The sequence below is a fragment of the Typopeltis vanoorti genome, chromosome 20 (assembly GCF_054136105.1).
Source record: "Typopeltis vanoorti isolate ZY-2024b chromosome 20, IOZ_Tvanoo_1.0, whole genome shotgun sequence".
In the NCBI taxonomy this organism is placed as follows: domain Eukaryota; kingdom Metazoa; phylum Arthropoda; class Arachnida; order Uropygi; family Thelyphonidae; genus Typopeltis; species Typopeltis vanoorti.
In genome coordinates this window covers 6,287,934-6,309,233 of record NC_143568.1, presented here as the reverse complement: position 1 = coordinate 6,309,233, position 21,300 = coordinate 6,287,934, and the positions used below count along the sequence as shown (strand labels likewise).

General features: G+C 37.8%; 1 protein-coding gene across 1 annotated transcript in view; it reads left to right on the top strand.

Moving 5' to 3' along the window:
- The window catches only part of LOC150095209 (cilia- and flagella-associated protein 44-like), a 116,484-nt gene that overhangs the window by 8,924 nt on the left and 86,260 nt on the right, over positions 1-21,300 (top strand). The window contains exon 3 of the mRNA XM_090410621.1: positions 15,503-15,642. Coding sequence (XP_090266747.1) covers positions 15,503-15,642 — 140 coding nt within the window. The remainder of the gene's footprint in view (positions 1-15,502; positions 15,643-21,300) is intronic.

Below are 21,300 nucleotides of genomic sequence, written 5' to 3'. Positions count from 1 at the left end.
GTAACTAAGGAGTGAAAGGAGGGCAAGATTGTGCCACTTCATAAAGGAGGTGATTGAACTCAAGCATCAAACTATAGGCCAAATGGCCAATCTGTGTGTGTCAGGTGTTGTGGTTAAGTTGTTGGAGAAGCTTGTGAGAAGTAGGATCCAGAGTTGGGTTGACAACATTGGTTTCATCTTTGATGGACAGCATGGATTTGCTAAAGGGAGGTCATGTTTTAGTAATCTACTTACTTATTACAATAAAGTGACTGCTTCACTGGACAGAGGAGAAGGATACACAGTAATATACTTAGATTTCGCAAAGGCTTTTGATAGAGTACCTCATGATAAATTGATAGTCAAACTAGAGCAGATGGGGTTGGATATTAGATTAGTGCATTGGAATGGAGACTGGCTATTTGATAGATATTAGCAAGTTGTGTATGGGGGGAGCGATATCCAGATAAAGAAAAGTCACTAGTGGAGTGCCTCACTGATCTGTTTTGGAGCCATTACTGTTTAACTTGTATATTAACGATATAGGTGATAATTTGAATGGAGATATTCAGTTGTTTGCAGATGATGCAAAGTTTGGATGAACCATGAAGAGTAGTGAAGATGTTAAGGCCTTACAAGAAGACTTGAATAAATTCAGTGATTTGACATGGAAATGGATATGTGAGTTCAATGTTGCAAAATGTAAGGTTTTAAAATTTGGAAAACAAAGATGGGATGCAGAATTTATACTTGATGAGGATATATTGTTGGAGGTGGAAGAAAGAAGAGATCTGCGGGTGATAGTGGATAAGGATCTGAAATTTAGGGGACACAGCCAAAATTGTGAAGACAACACAAAGGCTTCTATGAATGATGCAGAGGACATTGACATGTAGAAGTAGGGAGATTCTTGTTCTGTTGTATAATGCTTTGATTAGGCCACATATGGACAATTGTGCTCAGATTTGGTCACCTGGTTTTCAGAAGGATGAAAAGATGTTGGAAAGGGTCCAAAGGCGATTGACTAAGGTAGTTTTTTACCTCTGGAATGTCGAGTATGAGGAAAGATTTAGAAGACGTAATTTTCAGAGTCTGGTGGACAGGAGTAAGAGGGGAGATTTGATAGAGACCTATAAGTTGGTAAGGGGTTGTTATAGATAAATGGTGGAGAAGTTCTACAGAAAATGGTGGGGAGATCAGGGAGAATCAGAGGTCATCCGTAGAAACTGTATAAAGAGGGTGTGAGAGGCTGGCTTTTTTTCATGCAGAGTTGTGAATGATTGGAATGCCTTGCCTGAGAGTGTGGTGTCTGCAAGGAGTTTGAATGTGTTCAAGGCATGGCATGATGAGCTGTGTGTGTGATAAAAGGACCTCCCAGATGAGTCTTTGACTCCTTGAGATCTTGGTGTAATAATAATAATATTATTATTATCTGATACTTCCAGGGAGTCATGGACTCATCTAGAGAAGGTATAAATCACCCAAACCAGCTGTCATGCCATCCCTTAAATTCATTTACACTAGATGTACTCACTACCCCTAAAGGCAAACTATTCCACTCACTCACTGCTCTGAGAGAGAAATACCTAGCTCTTACCCCTTTCTTAACTGCAAGCAAACTTAACTTCCACGGATGCACCCATGTTCTCTCCCAGCTTCCATATAACGAAAATTTCATCAGATGATTTCCTATAACACCCATTCAGACATTTATAGACCTCTCTCATATTATCACCTCTTGCTCATGTTAATGAGAAAGAGAGGTGATAATATGAGAGAGGTCTATAATCCACATACTTGCAATCTGTCCTCATAATCTAAATACCATAATCCAGATATAATCTTTATAACTTTTCTTTGCCCACTTTCCACAGCTTCTATATCCTCTTGGAACCAGGGAGACCAACTTTGCACATGATAATCTGGGTACAGTCTTATCAAGGCCTTATAAAGAAACATAATAACTTCCTTATCCTTACATGTCAAGGTTTGCTTCAACATTACAATTATCCTTTGAGTTCTATTTGCAACTTTTTCTGTGACCTTTGAACTTCGAATTCCTATCCACAATTATTCTAAGATCCCTAGCCTCATCAATTTCTTCTAGCATAATCCTGCTAATATAATAATAATAATAATATTATTATTATTATTATTATTACCACCTCCAAGACCTCATGGAGTCAAAGACTCATCTGGGAGCTCCTTTTATCACACACACAGCTCATCATACCGTACCTTGAACATATTCAAACTCCCTTCAGACACCACACTCTCAGGCAAGGCATTCCAATCATTTACAACTCTGCACGAAAAAAACCTGCCTCTCACTCCCCTACTCACACCTTCTTTATACGGTTTCCAGGGGTGACCACTATTTTCTGTAGAATTTCTCCAGCATTGATCCTATAACACCCCCTTACCAACTTGTATCTCCCCTCTTCCTCCTGTCCATTAGACTCTGCAAATTGTATCTTCTCAATCTTTCCTCATACCCGACATTCCAGAGGTCAGAAACTACCTTAGTCAGTCGCCTTAGGACCCTTTCCAAAATCTCTTCATCCTTCTGAAAACCAGGTGACCAAATCTGGGCACAATAATCCATGTGTGGCCTAATCAAAGCCTTATACAAAGGAACAAGAATCTCCCTACTTTTACATGTCAGTGTCCTCCGCATCATTCCCAGAAGCCTTTGTGTTGTCTTCACAATTTTGTCTATGTGTCCCCTGAATTTCAGACCCTTATCCACTATCACACCCAGATCTCTTATTTCTTCCATCTCCAACACTCTCTTATTTCTTCCTCACCGAGCATTAATTCTGCATCCCATCTTTGTTTTCCAAATTTTAAAATCTTACATTTTGCAACATTGAACTCGAATCTCCATTTCCATTCCCAATCACTGAATTTATTCAAATCTTCCTGCAAGGCCACAACATCTTCACTACTCTTCATGGTTCGTACCAACTTTGCATCATGTGCAAACAACTGAATATCTCCATCCAAATCTTCACCTATATCATTAATATACTGTCGCACTGATTAGATCGTCGGCTTGTCGAGAGCTCCTGAAAAGATTAGTAGTATTTTGTGTTAACATTAGAAATTTTACTAGAATTTTAAGTAGTATTGTTTGCTTTTTGTTTCTTGGTGTGTCTGTGCAATTTTTGCGTGTTTTCTGTTATTTTAAATATTAATTTTAAGATAAGATAGCGTACATATGGCACAGATAAAGAAAAAAATGGCGGCCATTTCGCCATGTTGTTTGTTTAAGCGTTTTGATGTAAACGAATTTATGCAATGTGCTGTCTGTGAGATGTATGCCTTGCGAAGAGCGGTGGGAGTCTGGTTAGAAAGTGATAGTGGAGTTAATATGTGCAGAAAGTGTAAATAGAATGAGCATTTCAAGCGTGTCTCGTGTGGCGAGAGTGATATCGTTAACGATAATCAGAATGTAAAAAATGGCGGTGTGCTAGAGAATTGCGTGGTAGTGCCAGATAGGTGTGAGAGCGTCGTTGAAAGTGTAAATGAAGGTAGAAATACAGAACGAATGGATGATTTGATTGATAATGAAAATGGTGAGATAAATGCGAGTAGTGAAATTGCCCGTTTGAACAGTGCGATACACAGAGCTAAAAGGCAACTGGAGCGTATAGAAAATTGTGTGCTGAACGTACCGACAAATAACTGGCTAAAGTCTGTGACGGCAAATAATAGAATGTTCGTAAACGTCAATAAAATGAAGGAGCGAGTGCTGTATGGGGATTGGCTATTAAGAGGTGTAATAGTTGAGAGTTTAACGAAGTCATACCAGCCGGGTGCGAACATAAAGGACATCAGCGAATCTATTCGACTGCAAAAACAGAGGGTGAAAGAGATGATAATCGTGGCAGGAACAAATGATTTGAAAGAGGACAAAATGGAAATGATAGAGGATGTGAGGGAATTATTTGAGGTAGCAAAAGAGAAGAGTGAGAGAGTTAGGATGGTGAGTATCTTACCGCGGTATGACAGCGAAGTGTTTAGAAGGAGGGCCATAATTGCCAATGACTTTATGCGTGGGTTATGCATGGAGAGTGGTGTGGAATTTGTGGATGTGTGGAATGAGTTCGATGGGCAAAAGGACTTATATAAGATGGATGGGTTACATTTGAATGGAGTTGGTGTATGGAGACTTGAAAAAGTGTTGATGAATGATGTGGAAGTGGATGTACAGACTCAGGGAAACTATATTTATTAAGAGGGGGGGAGTAGATATGCAGACTTTAGGGAGGCAGTTGAGTGTATGAATGAGTATATTATGCCCGAGCGAGTACGAAGGACAGCAAATCAGAATGGGATAGTTAGTATAAGGCATCAAAGAAGGGATGGGACAAATGGGCTTCTACAATTCATGTACACTAATGCCAGGAGTATTAGGAACAAGAAGGAAGAGTTTTTGGCCATGGTTGGCACTTCCAGGCCACAGGTTGTTGGTATTAGTGAAACATGGCTGACAGAAGATGATAAAGCTAGTGGGATTGAATGCGACGGGTATAGCGTGTTCAGGAGTGACAGGGTGAATAAAAAGTGGGGAGGAGTGTTATTGATGATAGCTGATGAGCTGCAGCCAAGGAGTATAGAAGTTGAACTGCAGGATAGAAAAAAGAGCACATTTGAGGCTGTTTGGTGTGAGATAGAATCTAGCAGAACAAAATATACAATTGGGTGCTGCTATAGACCAGGTGATGGAATAGATGGTGGGGATAGTATGCATATTCAAATAGAAGAAATGAGTGGAAGGAGGGTAATTATTATGGGTGATTTCAATTATGGTAACATTGACTGGAAAGAGGAGAGGGCACATGGGAGAAAAGAATTGGATTTTATGCGGTTATTAAGGGACGACTATCTACGGCAACATGTAGTGGAAAATACCAGGGGGGCAGAGAGTGCTGGACCTTGTAATTGCAACTGAGAATGTGGCTGTAACGAACATGACCATGTTGCCACCAATTGGTGAGAGTGACCATAAGGTCATGACTTGGGAGGTGGCTAAAGGAGTGGAATTTACAATTAAGACAAGGTACATGTGGAATTACCAGGCTGGTAAGTATGACAAGTTTAGGTGTGTGCTTGGCTCAGTGCCATGGCATGTAAAACTGCAAGGGCTGGATGTTGATAGTGCATGGGAGGTGGTTAAGAACTGTTTGCAGGAGGCAATGGTTGACTGTATACCAAGAGTCCGAAGAATAAATCAAGTAGGGGTTAAATGGATGAATAACACTATTAAGCTTGAGCTGCAAAAAAAGAAACAATTGTGGAGGGAATTTAAGGAGAAAGATGACCATCAGGTGCAGGAACAGTGTAAAGCTCAGGCCAGGATGGTAACAAGGGTGGTAAAAAAAGCAAAAGCAGATTACGAAAGAAAATTGGCCATGCAGGCTAAAGAGAATCCCAGACAGTTTTTTCAATATGTTGCAAGTAAAAGGAAAAATGCTCATGGTAGAATGATCTTAAAAAATGCTGAGGGTAGGGAGGTAACCGAATCAGTCGATATTGTGGAATTACTGAGCGAGCACTTTGCAAGAGTATATCATCCAGGTGGTGACTTTGCAAGAATGGAAACCAACTGCTTATACTGGAATTGTGATGAATGAAGTAGAGGTAACTAGTCTATTACAGAACCTCAATATCAATACATCTGTGGAATTGGATGGTATACAGGCTCGTGTTGTACATGAAACGGCTAAAGAATTGTCAGTGCCCTTGACCATTTTGTTTAATTTGAGCCTCGGGTCTGGGCCAGTCCCAAGGGGGTGGAAAGAGGGGAAAATAGTTCCACTGCACAAAGGTGGTTCTAAGGCTGCTGTTAAAAATTACCGGCCAATCAGCATAACAGGAATCATTATCAAGGTCTTAGAGAAAATAGTCAAGAGGAAAATACAAGATTGGATAGAAGAAAATGGGATACTGTATCGGGGACAGCATGGTTTTGTGAAGGGTAGGCCATGCCTCAGTAACTTGCTCAAGTATTATAACACAGTGATGGCTGAACTGGATAAGGGTAATGGGTTTACAATGATTCTACTGGACCTTGCTAAGGCCTTTGACAGGATACCACATGGAATTCTAATTAGTAAATTGCAGCACATGGGGATGGACATAGGGTTGGTGAGATGGATAGGAGGGTGGTTGACGGAGAGATATCAGAGAGTGGTTTACTCAGGAGTAGAGTCCACAAGATGGCCTGTGGCTAGTGGTGTGCCACAAGGATCTGTTCTTGGACCACTGCTGTTTAATTTGTTCATAAATGATATAGGAAATGATCTGAGAGGAACAGTTCATTTGTTTGCGGATGATGCGAAGTTGGGTAGGGCAATAGTGAATGCAGATGACGTCAAAATTTTGCCGGATGATTTGGATAGATTGGAGGTCTGGGATAAGGAGAATGGATATCAATTTAATGTGGCAAAATGTAAGGTTACGCATTTTGGGGTGAAAAGATTGGCGGCAGTTTACTGCATTGGTGGAACTGTGCTCCAGAAAATTGACGAGGCATGATATTTAGGAGTGTTGGTGGATAAGGAATTGAAATTTAGGAGACACATTGCAAAAGTGGCCAAATCAGCTCATCAAATCACTTGGTTGCTGAAGAATACGTTGACAAGCAGAGACAAGCAGGTTATTGTTCCTCTGTATCGAGCCTTGATAAGATCTCATCTCGACTACTGTGCCCAGATTTGGTCACCTAGGTTTTTTCTTGATGGGGAGGAGGTGGAGAGGATCCAGAGGCAAGTGACCAAGATGATAGCAGGTCTGTGGAATGAACCTTATGAGAACAGGTTGAGGATTTGTGAGTTGCAAAAATTGGTTGATAGGCGGAGGAGGGGAGATATGATTGAGACATTCAAATTACTGAAGGGTTTCTATACAATTAATTCAGAAGATATTTTTGAGAACAGGGCTGGTTGTGGGAGGACTAGGGGACATCCATGGAAACTGGGCAAAGTGTGGTTAGTAAAGGTGTTAGAGCTGGGTTCTTTACTTTTAGAGTAGTGAATGAGTGGAATGCACTCCCTGAGTCTGTGGTGGATGCTGTGACAGCGAATGAGTTTAAGGCAAGGTATGATAGATACTGTATGAATGTCGAATAGTTGTGATGAATATGATTTGGGGCCTCCCTCGATGAGTCTAATGACTTCCTGGAGTTGCCCGTAATAATAGTAATAATACAAGTTGAAAGTAATGGCCCTTAAACATACCCCTGAGGCACACCACCAGTAATTTTCCTTTTCCTGGATATCGCTCCCACCGTACACAACTTGTTGATACCTATCAGATAGCCAATCTCCAATCCAATGCACTAATATAATATCCAACCCCATCTGCTCTAGTTTGACTATCAATTTATCATTAGGTACTTTATCAAAAGCCTTTGCAAAATCTAAGTATATTACTGTTTATCCTTTTCCTCTGTCCAGTGAAGCAGTCACTTTATTGTAATAAGTAAGTAGATTACTAAAACATGACCTCCCTTTAGCAAGTCCATGCTGTCCATCAAATATGATACCATTGTTGTCAACCCAACTCTGGATCCTAGTTCTTACAAGCTTAACACCTGATACACAGATAGGCCTATCATTTGATCCTCGAGTTCGATCACCTCCTTTATGAAGTGGCACAATCTTGCCCTCCTTCCACTCCTTAGGAACTCGATTGAGTGCAAGACTCGTATTAAAAAATATGTCAAGGCAGGTGTCAACTCCCTGGCACATTCCTTCAGAATACGTAGTGATATATTATCAAGTCCCACAGCCTTATTAACATCTAGTTTACTCAACTCCCTCATACATCTCTTGCTCACTTACAGTCAGTCTCTCCTCCCCATCATCTACTGCTCTCAGTCTCTCCATGTAGTCACATTCACAAGATTGAAAGACCTTTATGAACTGCTCATTAAGTATCTCCACCACACATTCTGTAACAGCTGTCTTTATAACCATTTTCTCCTATCAGTGTAATCCTTCCATAATCATTCTTTCTTTTGCTGGCTACATATCAAAAGAACTCCTTAGGATTCTCTTTTGGCTTTATTAGCTAACTGCTGTTCATACCTCTCTTTAGTTACCCTCACTAACCAAGTCACCCTCCTTGCCTGGTCTTTGTAGACCTCGTGGAATTGATTATTTCCACTTCGCTTATGCTGCCTCCATAATGACCTTTTTCTCTGTATCGCATGCTTAATCTCTTTATTCATCCATCTCACACGTACTTTATTTAACCTTCTCGCCCTTGGAATACATTTAGACATTTCATCTACTAGATAGTTTTTGAAAATCCCCCGAGCTGCAGTGATATCTTTTCCAGCTAACTCCTCATTCCATGTTACATCCGCAAGCTGGCTGTCTCCTTAGCGCTTCATAATCACCCCCTTGTAGTTCCACATATACCCTTTTCTCACAGGGGTTCTCGCACTGCTGGCAACCACCCAGGTAATCACCTTCATCTCATGGTCACTCTCACCAATTGGTGGATGATTTGATGATTTGACACCTCATTTTTAATTACATCCTCTGATGAGATGACCAAATCCAAGATCCTCAATCGTCGTGTGCCCTCTGTTACATACTGTCTGAGGTAGTTATCCCTCAAAAACTCACGAAACTCATTTTCTTTACTTCCAGTTGCTCTCTCATCATTCCGGTCTATATTGCCATAATTAAAATCACTCATAATGATCACGCTTTTCTTATATGCTTGGCTAATTTGGTTATACAGTTCCTGATCACCACCATCCACATTTCCTGGTCTTTAACAACATCCAATCAAGTATTTTTCCATTCACCTCTATCTCACACCATACTGCCTCAAAACCGCTGGCACTATTTCCCTCTTGCATCTCTACTTTGTATGGATATAACTCTTTCTCTATCATCAATAGCACTCCCCCTATATATACTGTTGGAAATCCCATCATGTCGAAGTGCATAACTTTACACTTACTAATTGAAAAACATGTTCATTTACCCAAATTTCCAGCCTATTCAAATCATTATTATATTTACGACTATTTTAGCTGTTTCTGTTTAGGAGTGCCCCTGTTTAAATGTCATTGGTTTTTTACTCACGGATTCTTAGGGCATTGTAGATGTATATTTACTAATAAATAAATAGCATAAAGGAAGAGAAATTTACACATACCTTTTTCTGGGTGTTGTGGCTTTTCTTCTTTCTGCAATGTGCAAACTAATGTGTGTATGTGGGAGAATTGAAATGGAAAATCAAAAAAACCTGGGTTTTTTGAATAATATATATATTCATATATATTATATTATTAGGGATGGGCGGAGCGTTTTTTTATTTTTATATAGGGTGGGAAAGGGTGAAGGGGTTTGAAAACAGCAACTGATTTTTAGAAGGGGGGGGGTGTTGGAAAGGGGGGTTGATGGGCTGCGGTTCATTACGACTATGCTTGGTCATCGTCTGCCTCACAACACCCAGAAAAGGTATGTGTAAATTTCTCTTCCTTTATGCTACATATATTTATTAGTAAATATACATCTACAATGCCCTAAGAATCCGTGAGTAAAAAGCCAATGACATGGGCACTCCTAAACAGAAGCAGGCAAAATAGCCGTAAATATAATAGTTTGTAAAGAGGAGTAACATGGGAGTTTCCCCAGAAATAGTATCCATAATATTCAAATCTGTAAGTGCTGGATATCAATAGCATCCCTGATTGGCCTGCCTATCTTTGCATCATCAGCAAACAATTGCACATATCCTGTAAGATCTTTCCTAATGCCATTAACGTACAGATTGCACAACAGTGGCCCAAGGACTGAACCTTGAGATACACCACTGGTTGTTACTTTAAATCTGTCAGATTCACATACACCATATACCACTTTGTCAGTCAACCATCCACTGATCCAAGTCAAGAGTTTAAATTCCATTCCCATATTTTCCAGTTTATACAATAGCCTTTCGTGTGATATTCTATCAAATGCCTTAGCAAAATGTAACATTATCATGGTGTATCTGTTCCCTTTATCCAACTCAGCCATAACATCTTTATAAAATATGAGCAAATTTCTAAAACATGACTTTCCTTTAGTAAACTTATGTTGCTCCTTGCAGAGTATAGCTTGTATCCCATTTCTGTATGTGAGTTCTTACCATCTTCTCTAAAATCTTCATTACCACACCAGAGATACTGATACATTGTTAGGTAGACACATCAATTTTCACACTATCTTGTTCAGTGAACTATCATACATGCCTTCCATAAAACTCAGTTATATGACATGTTAGGTTTCAGACCTTTGTCATATAGTGAATTATATGAATCAACTTGTAGATTCATATAATGGTGTAATGATGTAATAATGTTTTCAGACAGTCATATATGTGCATAAATGATATAACTAAAGTATTTATTTACATCAGATTAAGAAACAAAAAAAAATAAAGAATAATGTTTGCAAAAAAAAAAGTTATTCTGAATAACTTAGTTTAGGGGATGACGTCAGCATCTTTAGTCATCCTTCTACACCTGGATAGTGTATCACTTTTTACTTCGCTAAGAACTTTATCTTTGTTTGTAACAACTGTAATAATACCAGTGGTCAGTTTGACCTGCACCCTATCTCGGTATTTGATACTCCATCATCACTAAATGTAATAATTTTTATCTTAGTATCTAACAATAGGTTTATGCATTTTCTTCTTTTCACAGGAAGATCCAGCACCAGTACTATGAATTTTATCTGCCATTATTATCAGCATAATGAAATAAAATAATAGTTATAAATAGTTTATAATTTACAGCAAAACACCAAAACATAGAGAGAGATGTAACAGGCAATGATGTCGAAAACAAACAGTTCACAAAAACTGCATATCAGTTGATTCATGAGAGTGTCAAGTTACTAAAAGCATCATATAAGTGAATGCAGTGTTGTATAAATGGACATTGGTTATAATTGAAAAGCATTGTATGAGCAGATCATCATAAAACAAAGTGTAAGGCAGGGTATTATTGTATAAGCATCATTCATGAACTCGTCTTCAATCTGACACTAAATATTACTGTACTACAACAAATCCATATGACTATATATATATATATATATATATATATATATATATGTATGTATGTATGTATGTATATATTATTTATCGTGTTAGTAAGCTGTTGTAATTGTTTCCATGCAGTATAGTTTGAAATTGTTCTGAGTTGAATTTTTTGATTGTCAGTATTTCAATCATGCTTGTTATACAAATTTATAATATTTAGATATTGCTAAATAAAAAAGGGCAGTGCTTTTGTAAAAATCCATTGACTATCAAGAGGCTGAGCATAGCTCTATGATATATTCATCTGATTTTTTCTTGTACTACACATATATAATTGTTTTTTGCCGTTACAAATTGTGCAATTAATTGATACCAAAAATGAAATGATTTTACTAGAAATTCTAATTCCAAATTTTTATTAAAGTATTATTATTATTATTATTTTTACCCAAGACCCACATGGAGTCAAAGACTCATTTAGGAGGTCCTTTCATCATACCATGCTTTAAACACACTCAAATTCTCTGCAGACCCCATACTCTCAGGCATGGCATTCCAATCACTCACAACTCTGCATGAAAAAAACCTGCTTCTCACTCCCCTACTCACACGTTCTTTATACAGTTTCCAGGGATAACCTCTAGTTCTCCCCTGATCTCCCACTATTTTCTGTAGTACCTCTCCAGCATTGATCCTATAAGAACCCCTTAATAACTTGTAGATCTCTATCATATCTCCCCTCTTCCTCCTGTCCACCAGACTCTGCGAGTTGCATCTTCTCAATCGTTCCTCATACTCGACATTCCAGAGGTTAGAAACTACCTTAGTCAGTTGGCTTTGGACCCTTTCCAACATTCCCCCTTCATCCTTCTGGAAATCGGGTGACCAAACCTGGGCATCCATGTGTGGCCTAATCAAAGCATTATACAATGGAACAAGAATCTCCCTACTTCTACAAGTCAGTGTTCTTCCATCATTCTCAGAAGCCTTTGTGTCGTCTTTACAGTTTTGACTATATGTCCCCTAAATTTCAGATCCTTATCCACTATCACCCACAGATCTCTTATTTCTTCCACCTCCGACAAGATATTCTCACCAAGCATAAATTCTGCATCCCATTTTTGTTTTTCAAATTTTAAAACCTTACATTATGCAACAGTGAACTCACATCCCCATTCCCGTGCCCAATCACTCAATTTATTCAAGTCTTCTTGTAAGACCACTACATCTTCACTATTCATGATTCGTCCAAACTTTGCATCATCTGCAAACAACTAAATATCTCCATCCAAATCTTTACCAATATCATTAATATACAAGTTAAACAGTAATGGCCCTAAAACTGACCCCTGAGGCACACCACCAGTAACTTTCCTTTTTCTGGATATCTCTCCCCCATATACAACTTGTTGATACCTATCAGATAGCCAGTCTCCAATCCAATGCACCAATCTAATATCCAATCCCATACATTCTAGTTTGACTATCAATTTATCATGCAGTAATCTATCAAAAGCCTTTGCAAAATCTAAGTATGTTACTGTGTATCCTTCTCCTCTGTCCATGGAAGCAGTCACCTTATTGTAATAAGTAAGTAGATTACTAAAACTTGATCTCCCTTTAGTAAATCCATGCTGTCCATGAAATATAATACCATTGTTGTCAACCCAATCTTGAATCCTAGTTCTCAAAAGCTTCTCCAACAACTTAACTACAACACCTGACACACAAATAGGCCTATAGTTTGATGCTTGAGTTCGATCACCTCCTTTATGAAGTGGCACAATCTTGCCCTCCTTCCACTCTTTAGGGACTTGACCAAGTGCAAGACTCGTATTAAAAAAATATGTCAAGGCCGGCGCCGACTCCCTGGCACTTTCCTTCAGAATACGCGGTGATATATTATCAAGTCCCACAGCCTTATTTACATCTAGTTTACTCAACTCCCCAAACACCTCTTGTTCATTTACAGTTAGTCTCTCCTCCCCATCATCAACTGCTCTCAATCTCTCCATGAAGTCACATTCACAAGATTGAAAGATCTTTATGAATTGTTCATTAAGTATCTTCACCACAGCTTCTGCAGTAACTGTCTTTATACCATTTTATCCAATCAGTGTCATCCTTCCATAATCATTCTTTCGTTTACTGGCTACATATCAAAAGAACTCCTTAGGATTCTTTTTGGCTTCATTAGCTAACTGTTCATACCTCTCTTTAGCTACCTTTACCAACCAAGGCATCCACTTTGCCTAGTCTTTGTAGTCCTCCATACTGTCCTTTTTCTCTGTATCACATGCTTAATCTCTTTATTCATCCATCCATTTCACTCCTACCTTATTTAACCTTCTCACCCTTGGAATACATTTAGACATTGTATCTAGATAGTTTTTGAAAATCCCCCAAGCTGCATTGATCTCTTTTCCAGCTAACTGCTCATTCCATGCTACACCTGCAAGCTGTCTCCTGAGCCCTACATAATCACCCTTGTAGTTCCACATATACTCTTTTCTTTTATGATAAATTACGGTAAACTAAATATGAAAATAGTCAGCAGAATCAACAAAGCTGGTATGGTAGGAAGTCAACTGAATAAATTCACCTCATTACCATCGGCATTCCTGAATAAGGAATGCTGATGGTAAGGAGGTCACTGAATCAGTAGATATCGTGGAATTACTTAGCGAGCACTTTTGCAAGAGTATATCATCCAGGTGATGTTGAAAAAATGAAGGAACCATTAGTTTATATGGCAATTGTGATGAAAGAAGTGGAGGTGAATAGTCTATTACAAAAACCTTAATGTGAATACATCTGTGGGATTGGATGGTATACTTGCACGGGTCTTACATGAAGCGGCTAAAGAATTATCAGTTCCTTGACTATGTTGTTTAATCTGAGTCTCGGGTCTGGTTTAGTCCCAAAGGTATGGAAAGAGGGGAAAATAGTTCCACTCCATAAAGGCGGATCCAAGACTACTGTTGCAAATTACTGACCGATCAGCATATCAGGAGTCGTTTTCAAGGGAAAAATACAGGAATGGATTGATGAAAATGAGATACTATATGGGGGGGGACAGCATGGCTTTGTGAAGGGTAGATCATGCCTCAGTAACTTGCTCAAGTTTTATAACAAGGCGACGGCTGAACTGGATAAGGGTAATGGGTTTACAGTGATACTGCTGGACCTGGCTAAGGCATTTGACTGGATATCACATGGAATTCTAATCCGTAAACTGCAACACATGTAAATGGATATAGGGTTGGTGAGATGGATAGGTGGGTGGTTGATGGAGAGATATCAAAGAGTAGTTTATTCAGGAGTAGAGTCTAAAAGACGGCCTGTGACTAGTGGTGTGCCACTAGTCACAGGCCATTGGGTAGGGCAATAGTGAATGCAGAAGATGTCAAAATCTTGCAATAATAATAATAATAATAGGGAATAAGAGAAAAATTAGTCAAAATACTAAATTAGCTATATACAAGACAGTATTCAAACCAGTTTTAATTTATGGATCTGAGAGCTGGGTTACAAATAAAACACTTGATCAAAGACTGGACACCTCTGATGTGAGGATTCTGAGAAAGATTACTGGAGTAAACAGATGGAATTAATGACAATATCACATTAAAAATGAGGATATTAGGAAAGAACTTGTCATTTTTAGCATTAAGGAATGTGTTAGTAGAGCTAATCTCAAGTGGTATGGTCACTTAAACAGAATGGGAGAGGAAAGATTAGCAAAACAAGTGTTTCTCTGCCAGGTTGGCAGAGAAAAGACCACATGTAGGTGGATTGATACAGTAAAATATGCCTTAAAAGACAGACACTGATTAATTTGGAGGAAAATTAAGAGGATTATTTCGTATAAAAAATTGTTGATTCGAAGTTTGTAATTGAGTAACTTTTTCATGTAGTACTGTCATAATTATCCTGTACACCCATGAGGATACATATCAAGAATTTGATGATGAATTTTATTATAGTTCATTCAGCTAGCGCAGAATTATTACTATCAGAATTTAATGAAAAATATATAAATAATAATAATATGTAAATAATATATATGGTTATTAAATTCCTTTAATCCAGAACAGAATTATTGTTAAGCACTAATTCTGTTCTGGATTTCACAATCCAGAACAGAATTATTCCACTCATATAATTTCACAATCTTTTTGCCCCTGTAAGTGGATTTATTGAAATAAAATTTGAAAGCTTGACAAAGTAATTGATTATGGAGTTATATACTGTATTTCCATAAAATTCATCTAGCCAGAATTCAGAAATAACTTATGGATGAATGCAAAAATACATGTAATAGATGTTTTTGCATTTTGTTAGATAGTTGTTTTTGTTAATTGTAATGATAATTTTTATTGTATAAAAATTAAAATAAATATACAAATTTTTTATATTAAAAATTTTAATTTTATCAGAAATTAATTTATTTTCATAATAGGTACATCCAAAGAAACCAGTTTTTGCTGTAGCAGAAAAAGGACACCAACCTACTATAAATTTTTTTAGTTTTCCAAGTCACCAGCTGATTAAAATGCTTCATGGAGGTACAGAGAGGGGTTATGTGTATTTAAAATTTAAGTAAGTCATGTAGAAAGTAATAACTATTTTTGTTTGTATATGTATATTTTTCTTTTTTCTTTTTTCTTTTATTAAACAGTTTTGATTGTCTTCAGTTTCTCTATACTAAAAACATATCATTAATTTATAACAAAGCTTAATAATTTTTAAAATATGCTGAAATTAACTTTAAGGTTATTGAATATTTAATTTATAAACTACAGATAATTTCTGTTTTTTTTTTTTTTTTTTTTTTTTTTGGAGGGGGGGGATAGACTTTTGGGTAGGTCATTCCCTCTCCTATATTAAAAACACACAACACTTTGTAAACAAAGACATCACACTGGAAAAAAGTGATTTATTAGTCAGTTTTAACATCTCTGCCCTCTTCACAAATGTCCCAATCAATGACACAATTCTTCTTTTACAAGACAGATTTCCTCCTGATATCACAGCGCTTTTTGCACCTGTACTGTATTCTGGCTATTTTGTGCGGCAAATCACTTTCTACCTACAAAAAGAAGGTGCAGCCATAGGCTCACGATTATCTCCCCCAATTGCTAATTTTTATGTGGAGGCTTTTGAGCAATGTGCTCTAGATTCCTCTACTTTAAAACCCAAAGTCTGGCTTAGATACGTTGATGATGTTTTTGTTATCTGGTCCCATGGCTGCCAGACATCAGACACTTTTCTCAGCAACCTAAACAAACAACACAAATGCATGTAATTCATAATTGAGACTGAAAGTCAGAACACACTTCCTTTTCTAGATACATTTGTCATACGTCTTCCTTCTGGCAATCTTTCCTTCACTGTTTACCAGAAGCCTACTCATACTGGCCATATATACACGTAGACTCTTACCACCACTCAACATGAAAACTAGGTATCATTAACACACTAAAAAAACAGGGCTTTGAAGATTTGCTCCAATGAACAAGTACTTAAACATGAGTTAAAAGTTCTCAGCAATACCTTCCTGAAATGGCTACAGCTGAAATACTATCAGCAAAATTCTTCCCAAGACCTCACTTAAAAACAAAAATAAACTAGATTACAATAAAACTGTAACCATTCCATGCATTAAAGGAATATCAGATAAAATAAACAGAATACTACAGAAATATAATCTTAATGCCACCTTTAACCTCCTCCAAAATTAAGGAAACTTACTCAACTCATCCAAGGATCCACTTCCTCTGCTTCCCACTCTGGAGTATACCATATTCATTGCACTTGTAATTTGCCTTATATAGGTGAAACCAGATGCACAATTCCTATCCGAAAAAAATAACATAAATGGCATATCCACCCCTTTGGATGAATATGAATGTAAACTCCTTTGGGGAGGTTTTCTTTGGACATTGTTTTTTTTTTTAAAAATAAAAAGGTGACAATTTTGTTCCATCTGCAGAGCTTGACAAAACAACAGTATAGTGGGTTTTTTCATGACCAGAAGTTTTAACAATGATATTTTTTTTACCTTTGGAGTCAACAGTCTTGTTTGAGGGCACATCAAAAGTCAGAGGCACTTCATCCATATTAGCTATTTGTGAAAGTTCAAAATTGTCTGGTTTTCTAGCATTTTTATGATGAATCTGTAAAGTTCAATTTTTTTTTTTTAATTTATCTGGCTTTTTTGTGATATTTTCATTTTTGCATGCATGCATAAATCATTTCTCTTCATAAATGTAAAGCACCATGATGGCAATCTTGTAAAATCGATGATATTTCTTTCTGTTGCGAATAATTTTTCTTTGAATAATAATTTTTGTAGAAATGCGCTCTTCTGCGGATATGCAGCAAAACGATCTTCTTTGATCCATTTTTAATTCATTTTAAATTTCTGGCCATTTTACAGTTTTCTGTGGTGATTGTGTTTTTTAGAATTTGCTTCTATTAATTGCTGCTCTTGTTTCCTCCAAGTTGATACCATTTTTTCTGTAGGTGGAGGCCCAAAGTGCTGCTCTTCTACCCTATTGCCATTCTTTTTTGTGCATACTCAGTCACACTATGCATAAATGCAATCATATAGCTATGCCTGTGCTTCATAGAATCCATGGGTTATAAAAAAAAAAAATAAATATAATAATGCATTAATTACTAGTCTAAATGTGTGACCATTAACAACCATGCAACTATTCAAACTAATCATGCATTACTGACAAGCTATGATGCACCATAACTGTGCATACATAAATAAACACATTGGTGTATAAGATGCACAGGTTTATAAGGCACGTTCAGCTTATAGGACACATCCTAATTTTCAGATAAATTTTAGGTATAAAAATGTGCATCTTATAAGGTGAAAAATACGATAAATTATGTTTAACAAAAAATGTGAACAATTTTTTTGTTAAACAACAAAAAATTTGAACATAATTTTTTATGTTCAAATTTTTTGAACATAAAACATATATATTGTATATATTTATACAATAAAAAAAAATATATATTGTATATAGTGGTAGTTGATTTGCCATCAGATTACCTCAGTATCTCCAGGATGAGTAGTCCATATTGCACAGCACACCGCCTTTCAATATGGACTACTCATCCTGGAGATTTCTGTATTACACCTTTATTAACTCAGTTGAACAACTGGATATCTCCCCTTAAATCATTTCCTGTATCATTGATAAATGATATATGACATTATATTAAATAATACTGACCCAAATACTGAGCTATGAGATACACTTCTTGTCACCTGCCTCCTCATGAAATTCCTTCACAGATTACTCTTTGATATCTGTCCATCAGACACACTCTTATTATTATTATTATTATTATTATTATTATTACTACGGGCAGCTCCAAGGAGTCCTTAGACTCATCGAGGGAGGCCCAACATCATGTCAAGAACAACTATTCAACATTCACACAGTATCTATCATACCTCACCTTGAATTCATTTACAGTCATGGCACCCACAACAGACTGGCAGCTTATTCCACTCATTTACCACTCTCCAAGTAAAAAACCTAGCTCTAACACCCTTGCTAACCACACTCTTACCAAGCTTCCATGGATGGCCCCTAGTCCTCCCACTACCAGTCCTATTCTCAAAAATATCTTCTGAATTAATCTTATAGAAACCCTTCAGTAATTTGAATGTCTCAATCATTCAAAAAATCACCCCTTTTCTGCCTATCAACCAATTTCTACAGCCCACAAATCTTCAACCTGTTCTCAAAAGGTTCATTCCATAGTCCTGCTATCATCTTGGTCATTCGTCTCTGGAGCCTCTCCACCTCTTCCCCATCAAGAAAAAACCCTGGCACCCATATCTGGGCACAGTAGTCTAGATGGGGTCTTATCAAGGCTCGATACAGAGGAACAATAACCTGTTTGTCTCTGCTTGTTAAACTTTTTCAGCAACCAAGTGATTTGATGAGCTGATTTTGCCACTTTTGCGATGTGTCCCCTAAACTTCAACTCCCTATCCACCAACACTCCCAAGTCCCTGACCTCGTCAGTCTCCTGGAGTTCAGTTCCACCAATGTGATATACTGCTGCTAATCTTTTCACCCCAAAATGCAAAACCTTATATTTTTCCACATTAAATTAACATCCATTCTCCTTACGCCAGTCCTCCAAACTATCCAAATCATCCTGCAAAATTTTGACATCCTGAGCATTCATTATTGCTCAACCCAACTTTGCATCATCCGCAAACAGATGCATAGTTCCTCTCAGATCCTTTCCTATATCGTTAATGAACAAATTAAACAGTAGTAGTAGTCCAAGAATAGAACCCTGTGGCACACCACTAGTCACAGGCCGTCTTTTGGACTCTATTCCTGAATAAACCACCCTCCTATCCATCTCACCAACCCTATATCCATTTTCATATGCTGCAGTTTACTGATTAGAATTCCATGTGGTATCCTATCAAAGGCTTTTGCAAGGTCCAGTAGAATCAGTGTAAACCCTTTACCCTTATCCAGTTCAGCCATCACTGTGTTATAGAACGTGAGCAAGTTACTGAGGGATGATCTACCCTTCACAAAACCATGCTTTCCCCATACAGTATCCCATTTTCATCTATCCAATCTTGTATTTTCCTATTGACTATTTTCTCGAAGACCTTGACAACAATACCTGATATGCTGATCGGACGGTAATTTTCAACAGCAGTCTTGGAACCTCCTTTATGCAGTGGAACTATTTTCCCCTCTTTCCACCACCTTGGGACTAACCCAGACCCAAGACTCAAATTAAACAAAATGGTCAAAGGCACTGACAATTCTTTAGTCGCTTCTCATACGACACGAGCTGGTATACCATCCAATCCTGCAGATGAATTGACATTGAGGTTTTGTAATAGACTATTTTCACCTCCACTTCATTCACCACAATTCCCGTATAAGCTGTTGGTTTTCTTCCATTTCTGCAATGACACCACCTGGATGATATATGTTTGCAAAGTGCTCACTCAGTAATTCTACTATATCTGCTGATTCGGTTACCTCCCTACCATCGGCATTCTTTAAAATCGCTCTGCTATATACATTTTTTCTTTTACTTGCAACATATCGAAAAAACTGTTTGGGATTCTCTTTAGCCTGCATGGCTAATGTTCTTTCATAATCTTGCTTTTCTTACCACACTTGTTACCCTTCTATCTTGGGCTTTATACCGTTCATGTGCCTGCAGGTCACCTTTCTCCTTAAATTCCCTCCACAGTTGTTTCTTTTTTTGCAGCTCAAGCTTAATGGTGTTATTCATCCATTTAATCCCTACTTGATTTATTATTCGGACTCTAGGTATACAGTCAGCCATTGCCTCCTGCAAACACTTCTCAACCATCTCCCATGCACTATCAACATCCAGCCCTTGCAGTTTTACGTGTCATGGCACTGAACCAATCAAACTCCTAAGCTTGTCATACTTACCAGCCCGATAATTTTACATGTACCCTGTCTTAATTGTAAATTCCACACCTTTAGCCACCTCCCAAGTCAAGTCCCTATGATCACTCTCACCAATTGGTGGCAATGTGGTCATATTCTTTACGGTCATATCCTCAGATGCAATTACTAGGTCAAGCACTCTCTGACCCCTAGTATTTTCCATTACATGCTGTTGCAGATAGTTATCCCTTAATAATGCATAAAATCCAATTCCTTCCTCCCACTTGTCCTCTCCACCTTCCAATCAATGTTACCATAGTTGAAATCTCCCATAATAATTACACTCCTTCCACTCATTTCTTCTATTTGCTTATGCATACTATCACCACCATCTATTCCATCGCCTGGTTTATAGCAGCACCCAACTGTATATTTAGTTCTGCTAGACTCTATCTCACACCAAATAGCCTCAAATGTGCTCTTTTCTCTATCCTGCAGTTCCACTTCTATCTTCTTGGCTGTAGCTTATCAGCTATCATCAATAACACTCCTGCCCCCATTTTATTCTCCCTGTCACTCCTGAATGCACCATACCCCTCACATTCAATCCCACTAGCTGTGTCATCTTCTGTCAGCCATGTTTCACTAATGCCAATAACCTGTGGTCTGGTAGTGCCAACCAAGACCAACACATTCTTCCTTCTTTTCCTAATACTCCTAGCATTAGTATACATGAATTGCAGAAGCCCGTTAGTTCCATCCCTACTTTGATGGCTTATACTAACTATCCCATTCTGATTTGTTGTCCTTCATACTCGCT